Here is an 8,084-nt window from a genome sequence, read left to right as displayed (position 1 = left end):
TACAGAATATTACATTGTCGTGCACGTCAAGGATCTGCCTTTCCTAATACGCCGTATTGGATCCAGCTACCCTGATGGGCCAGGCCGGATCCGACTTCCAGGATAGGTCGGTGGATCTGGCTCCTCGTTCCTGGGCTGGACATCTTCCAACTTGATCAACAACAACTGGGCCGCCCGGTGGGCCATATGGCATCACCACCATCTGTGGGCCACCCGGGCTTGCCGAAATCGGACCATGTCGATGATATACCTATGAAGTATATCCACAACAGTAGCCCCCGGAGTTCTCCGAGATTCACCGTTCTTCTGTCCAGCTCAGCTTGCGCATGTATCTTCACCTTTGGGCAGAACGAATAACAGAGAATCTTGAAGGACTCCCAAACTTCATATCTCCAAACAAGTATTGGTCGGAAACTTCATGATCCAATGGTCAGATTCTTGGAAGATTCCATCAAACAGTCACTTCACATAATCTTCGGTATGGATCCGACTAGCAAATGTAGGTTCGGATCTGACTAGCCAAAATTTAGGTACGAATCCGATTGCCAAAATATATGTGCAGATCCGACTACCAAAGAATAGGTATGGATCCGGCTACTAAAATCTAGGTGTGGATTTTCGCCATCTTCTAAATTTTCTTGACATAACCATATGTAGCCCCCGAGCGTTGAGTCGGCTTGCTCCAAGGAGACTCGATGCTCAGAAACTTAGCCCCCAAGCGTCAAGGTGGAAATTTTCGGTATGTTGCTCCAAAGAGAACTTCATCGATGTAGCCCCCGAGCGCCAAGGTGAATTTACTTGAAAATCCGGCTTGAAGCTCTTAGAGTAGCTTTATCTTTATACATGACTTAGGAATAGCATAAATCCCAAGCATCTAGGCAGAAATTTCCAGCACTGATACTCGAAAGGAAACACACTTTTCACCTGAGATCAAATCGTAGCCCCCAAGGGTTGGTTCCGGCTAAGCATAGCGGAATCAAGACTTAAGTTGCTTTTCCTGCTGTGCACGCCACATACCCGCATAACCTTCTCTCATATGGATCCGGCTAGCTTTCCCTGGGCTTCGCGCGAATGCTAGGCCTGCTTGAAAACACCTTAAATCGAGGACTATTGTACACCCAAGCGTCATGTACCTGATACATAAACATAAATACACATTTGTATTAAATTGTTTCTCTATCATGTTCAACGAACACATGTAAGGCGGAACAAAAGCGGCCTTTAAACAAGTGTTTTAAAGCTGAAACTATGCAGCAGTTGAACAACATAAAACTGTTAAGGCGGAAACAACTCGACTATCTTGAACAATTAATGCAATCTATATGTTTTAAGCAAGTGTTGATTTATCCGTTCTTCTGGTTTATACGCTTGACTTTTCGCGAGGCGGCATACTTTAAACATAGAACATCCGCTGAGGCGATAGCGCTTTAATAGCAAAACAATAAGAACCTCAGAAACAGAGGCCGGTTTTAAGTACCGAAATGTCACTACTAAGGAATCCACACATAAAACAACAGAAAATGTGTAGTCCAGAAAACTTAAGCTAACGCCCGAAGGCGGAAAATTTGCAGCGTACTGGAGCCTTAGGCGGCAAAAACAGTACAAAGTTTTTCACAAGCGCGAGACAAATCATGGAAAATATATGATCAACAATGAAAGCGGTAAAAGAGTCAGGGCATGAGTGAACCAATCTTAATCTCATGATCATAAAATTTAAAAATATTAAATACAAATAGAGACTTAGCTGTTTGGAGCGGAGTCAACGTCGGTTGTGGCGATTTTTCTTCGGCGTTCCGTCGAGCTGGTGCGAGATTGAATGAGCAAGTGTCACTCTAATTTGGTGCACTTCTAGAGGACCCATTCAGAGCACCTCTCTGTTTAGAACTGCTAGCACCTGGAACGCCACCGGTGGCTGCCTGGTTGAGCTCATCCACTTGAAACCTTCCAACGACCACCTGAGCATTAGTACAATAACATAAACCATTAGTGGAAAGCAGATGATGGCAGCTCTTAAGTAAGACCAATCAGAGCAAGATTGACACAACAATTTTACGGAAGGGGGTAGTATAACATTGTAGATTATATGGCAAAACACTAATTTGTCTCCCAAAAGCACTAAGAAAATAATCTTTAACTTAACAAACAGAGCAATAACCAAGAAGTATAGAATCTATCAACATATATGGTGTAAACACCATAATTTGACTGTTTAAAGCACGCTCATCAAGTAAAACTGGTTTACCTTTTTTTTTGAACGAACTAAAGCTGGGTTACTTGGACAGGCGAAGCCGCGGTCAAAGGTCCTGCCACTCGGCCACCAAAAATACGGCCATCCAGACTAGCAAGTGAAACACTGAGTCCACCTGTGCCACTGCTCATTCCATCAGTCTCTGATGGTATGAGAGCATCTCAATGAGGCACGACACAAAGTGTACCGTCCGCGGAGACGCAAACCTGCCGCACCAGGTTTCCGTCTTTGCGGACGTTCGGCGGACGCGCAAAGTGTCTGCTCGCTTCCCCATCGGGCCCGCCTGGCAGCGAGTCTGCAACGAGGGCATCGCTTCAGGCGGTCAGCGCTTCCGCGTCTGCGCCGCAGCCTTCGCCATCAATGGTGCGGCTGCCTGTTCTGCACGCGCACTGGCGGGCGACGGCTGGGCTTCTGCGCCGCCTTCAATGGCATCGTATCCCGCGCACGGCCGGCCGCGTTCCTCCTTCCCCCACACCTTCACTCGCACCACCACCGCCGCAGCTCCATGGGGAAGAAGAACGACTTCGAGGCCTCCGGCAGCGGCAGCAAGAGGGTGCCGCTCCCCGTCACGCTGGGGAGGCTCATGCACGGCAAATGGTTGCCGTGCGAGGCCTGGTCCGGCGTGCAACTGCCTGGCGGCTGGCGGCTCAGCTGCCGCCGGTTGCCCATCCCTCCCGTCCCTGCGTGCGAGCCTGATCGGACCGCGAAGATCCGGCGAAGGAGGCGGTACCTGCCGCCGGACCTCCGCGCCGATCCGGCGTACGCCGTCGACTCCGACACCTGGCGTATGTATCTGACAACCGAGACGGATAAGAGAAGAAGGGCAGGCTTCATGGGCGACAGGGATTTCCCCTTCGGGGCTGCACCGCCGACTCGTCCACGAAGACAGGAGGCGCCGAGGCGTCGTCAACAGGTGGCGACGCGCGCGCAGCACAACGACGGCGACGACGTCGACGACGATGACGACGCCTACGACGACGACGACGACTACATCGAGGCGCCCGCGTACCAGAACGAGGAGGTGAAGGACGACAACGACGACTACGTCGCGGCCGTCTTCCACGAATGGCAGCAGGCCGTGGCGGAGGGCCGCGTTTTCGAGTTCCCGGAGAACATGACGGACGACGAGATGGCGAAGCTCGGCGTCCTCGTCTCCGAGAACGACGCGCCTGTGCAGCCGCCGCTGCCCCGCTACGCCACCGGCGTCATGCCGCCGGGCCTGTCGGAGGATGAAGCCCTTCGACTGGCACTACAGGACTCGGCGGCGCCACAACCGCAGCCCTAGGCGCCTCCTCCACTGCCGCCACAGCCGCAGCCCTGGGCGCCTCCTCCACCGCCGCCACAACCATATCCCTGGGCGCCTCCACCGCCGCCACAGCCGCAGCTCTGGGCGCCTCCACCGCCGCAGCCCTGGGCGCCTCCTCCACCTCCAGTACCGCAGGCGCGCCTGGCGTACGCTCCCCCGGATGGCAACTGGCCATGGGTGATACCGGAGCTCATCGTGCTCGACAGCGACGAGGAGCAACAGTAGGCGTTAGGGTTTTTTTTTCATGTTTTAACTATGTAAATTATGTTTCATGTATTAAAAAAAAGTTTCGGCAAAAAAAAATGCGCCGTGCCGCTGGAGCCACCTTCCGACGCAAACGGACGCGCGGTCGATTTCGACCATTTCAGCCGACGCAAACGGATGCGCGCGGACGCTAAAATGCGTCGCGCCGCTGGAGATGCCCTTAGAAAAAGTCGATGCTGCACTATTGACAACCAACCGTGATGCGGCCGACATGAGAAACTTCATGTATCAAATGGCATCAACTGCTGCAGTGTTCGTGATTTAGAAATGTAACGTGCAAGTCCACTTTAGCCTGAGTGGTACTTCCCCGTCCCACCAAAAAGTCTTAAGTTTGCCAAAATTTAGATGTATCTAGACATTAACTAGTAGGTAGATGGATCCAAATTTTCCATGCTAGCAATATAAATCATTGACTACATTCCGAGTTTTTCTAGATTTTTATGAAACTTTGATTTTTTTAAAAAAAATATTAAAAACGAAGCTTGAAATTTTCGCCTCTACCACATCTTATGTCCGTACCCTAATCTAGAAGAACCACAGGTTATGGACAAAGCTGGAGGGGATTCCGTAATTGTTTTTTCGACAAAGTGTAGTATGTAAATATCAAAATGATAACAATTACACTTGGCCTCTGTGAAAACACCGTCTAGTTAAGACATCGAGAATAAACACATCCAAATTGTTATAAGAAGAGAAAGAAAAAGAGTTGGGGTGATACACGGCGAGCAACAACCACCGACCCCTTGACAACACATGGACTTCAAGAACGATCCCTGGAAAGCAAAAGGCCTTCCACACAAGTGTTGCCGTTGCAAGATCAAACCACTTAGGGCTAGACGATGGTTTTTTTACTGGAGATGGTCCGAACAATTCCAAACTCAACAGGGAACCATGCGAAAACACAGTCATTATCAGGTACAACTAATCAAGTCAGACCTAGTAGGATTTTAATCCCGGAGCTCAAGAGCGTGTACTCGAGAAAGCACCATCAAAACGAAGTCATATGTGCTGCTACCGAAGTAGCAACTCGTTGGATTTTGTTGCTTCATTGCTCGATCAAACCAAATCATGAGCAATCACTAGCCAGTCATCGGTGGCTCACCCTCCCCTCGTGTCAGGTTCTAGAAAAAAGTGGATGTTGCATTATTGTCGACTAACCGTGATGTTGCATCATTGCAGCCGACATGAGAAACTTCAGGTCGCAAGTGGCATCAACTGTTTTTCAATTTTAAGTATCAAATGGCATCAACTGCTGCAGTGTTCGTGATTTAGAAATGCAACATGCAAGTCCACTTTAGCCTGAGTGGTGATTTATTTGATGGCTGTTGGAAAACTGTGTAACCTGTACCTTTTTGCTTCTTCCAGAAAACAGACTGAAAGTAGAAAATCATCAGAATTTCAGGAGCCCAACTATGAATCTAGGAATCTCAGCGGCTTGGGACGCATTGTAGTTATCGTTTTCTAGATAGCCCCCAGATAATGCAGACGCAGAATTTGACCAGCCCAAACAAAATACACTTGTTGATAGTGATACACAGAGCGAAAATGGTGAATGGAACCTGGGTACGCGCGCACCCGTTTACGAAAAGTTCAAAAAAAATACTATGTAAAAGTTTTCAAAAAATGTGAAGTAAATTTTTGCATGTAGATATTATGTTGGTACTTACTCATGTGTGTTTTCACGGAAAAATACCATTGTGTGTGACCTACACAAAAATGACAAAATGCAAATTCCTATTCCTGTGAATAGTACAAATTCCTGTTCACTATTCTCATTTGGACATTTTGTCATTTTTACACAGGCCACACACAATGGTATTTTTTCGTGAAAACTCACATGCAGTAAGTATCAACATAATATGTACATGCAAAATTTTACTTCACATTTTTTGGAAACTTTTAAATAGCATTTTTTTGAACTTTTCGTAAACGGGTGCGCGCGTACCCAGGTTCCAATCCTCCGGGTCGCACACAGAGGCTCAAGCTTATAGCATCCCACACAAATGTAGCCGCTGGTCACTTGAAAAAGAACTGTTCCGTTCAAAGAACTGAAACTATAGAAGCTTCCACTGTACTAACGATTGAACTGAATTTTGTTTATGTCAAGATAGCTTTACAGTGATTATCCACAAAAAATCTCGATCTTCAGATGTGAGTTAGGCATTTAGCTTTACAATCATTTCATACGAGACTAATCAACTTAATGATGGAAAAAAATCGGGTAGTCATGACAACCAGGAAAACGTTTTTGACTGAACAAATGGGAAAACATTTGCAACAAGTGAAACCTGTCATGGTTCACCTACAAAATATTTCTCAGGCTTAGATTCAGAATCCCATGCAGTTCTTGGACATATTCCAGACTATCATGCCATCTGAGTTCTTCTGATCATTCATGAAATAAACTATGCAAAAAAAAGCTATACAAAATCTTCAATATTTTCTGCCTCTAGTATCACTCTTTGTTATTGGAATCAATAATTTGTCAAATGTTATTTCTCGGTAGACCACATGCTTAGTATTTGCACAACCACACAGTGTGTTTTGATGACTGGGATCAACTACATAGGGGGCCTTATGAACCAAGTGCCATTAACTTTGCTTAAAGAAATGCAGATTACTTCCTTTTTCAGTCACCCACAAGTTCTACACTGAGGGACACCAAGAAAACTTGCACAAGATCACCATTTGCTTTGTGAAGCATAAACGACAGGACCATAAAGGGGGTAAAGCCCAAAAGGACTCAACAAGTTTGTGCTCAAAGAATATGCTAAGGAGATCCCTTTCAGCAAGCCTACAAAAAGACTAACGCTTCCTTTCAATCTCAAGCTGATCTATTATACCATTATGTCTTGTGGTATCACCATCTGAGAGCCAGACTCGTAGCAGTTAAGCTTAGGATACATTAGCCATGGCCTTCTTCTTCTTCGTTGGTTGCTCTCAGATCTTCTGTTGGAGAAGCCGTGGATGATAGCCAGAACACAGTGCTGAAAAGCCGCAAGCTCGTAGGGCAACCTAGCATCTTTGGCAGAGTCTTCGCATGACTCCGTGGATCGGTTACAGAATTCGTCTATTCATGTAAATTTCTGTGTTGGAAAGTGATGCTTACAGTCAAACTAGTAGTTGTTGTATGCTCATTTTCTTCCCTTTGTGTGTTCAGCATATATGAAGCCTATTAGTGAGATTGTTTTCAGTCAAATGAACAACTCTGCTTCTAGTGCGGTGCTTGAGTTCTGAATAAAGATTTCAGTAGCAATTCATCAGGACAGGACTACAGGTAAACCAGTATCATATCTCTGCCTTTTTAGGCAAAGCACAGCTATTGAATTAAACATTGAGTCTAAACATCCAACAACCGAACGCAAATACACATCCGTATCGATTATTCATTTATTTCCACATGGTTTTCATTAACAAGGAGAGGAATTTTCAGCCAGCGACCACCAACCAACTGACCTGAAATGAATCCTGAACTGAACACCGACCAGGTCCTACTCGGCGGCGGCGTCGGCCGGCTTGGAGAACTCGGAGATGTCGCTCTTCTCGAACCACTTCTCCCAGTTCTTCCCGTCGGCCTTCCTGTACTCGACGTGCGCCAGGGTGCCCGGGTCGACGCAGGCCGCGGTGACGGCGATGCCGTCGGGGTTGGACCTCGGGATGTAGAACGAGGTGATGCCGCAGACCTTGCAGAACTTGTGCTTGGCCGTGTGGGTGCCGAAGGTGTAGGTGGTGAGGGAGTCGTCGGCGCCGGGCTGGAGCGCGAACTTGTCGGCGGGCACGACGAAGTGGGTGTTCCCCCGCATGGAGCAGTCGGAGCAGTTGCAGATCCACGCCACCACGCTCGCCGGCGCCTCCACCTGCCACCGCACGCGCCGGCAGTGGCACCCGCCGCTGTGGACGACGTCCGAGCCCATCGTGCGATTTCACTAGCTTCTTGCCCCACTCCGGCTCGGGTGCTCGAGGAGAGAAGATTTGTCTCTCGGCTTTGTGGAAGGAAGAGATGCTGAACAAGCGTAGAAACTTGTCGCTCGTCTGAGTGTTTAGCTGCGCTGTCGCGTTCGGCTGATGCCAACTTCTCCTCACAAAGCGAAACACTCGTCAGCGGTGACGACGACGGAAATGACTGGAGAAAACCGGAAGGGAGAACACCAATCGAACTGATGAATACAGGGCTCAACTGATTCTTCTTAAAATAGGTTTTCGTTTCGCTATGTTTATATAGCTACCAACCGAAACAATAAGCACGTTTGAACCGCAGTACAAACA

At 47.8% G+C, this 8,084-nt stretch overlaps 1 protein-coding gene across 1 annotated transcript; it reads right to left on the bottom strand.

Moving 5' to 3' along the window:
* Positions 1-7,096: 7,096 nt before the first annotated feature.
* LOC124654934 (centromere protein V-like) lies at positions 7,097-7,787 on the bottom strand. The gene has a single exon (XM_047193910.1). It carries the CDS (start codon positions 7,730-7,732, stop codon positions 7,310-7,312), a length of 423 nt encoding a protein of 140 aa, XP_047049866.1. The 5' UTR covers positions 7,733-7,787; the 3' UTR covers positions 7,097-7,309.
* Positions 7,788-8,084: the final 297 nt, after the last annotated feature.

Source organism: Lolium rigidum, chromosome 5 (genome assembly GCF_022539505.1).
Source record: "Lolium rigidum isolate FL_2022 chromosome 5, APGP_CSIRO_Lrig_0.1, whole genome shotgun sequence".
Classification (NCBI taxonomy): Eukaryota; Viridiplantae; Streptophyta; class Magnoliopsida; order Poales; family Poaceae; genus Lolium; species Lolium rigidum.
Note: the sequence above shows the minus strand (reverse complement) of the source record. Positions and strands in the feature narration are given on the sequence as shown.

Coding starts and splice junctions, on each gene's coding strand:
- LOC124654934 (XM_047193910.1), bottom strand. CDS start 7,732: ATGGGCTCGGACGTCGTCCACAGCGGCGGGTGCCACTGCCGGCGCGTG.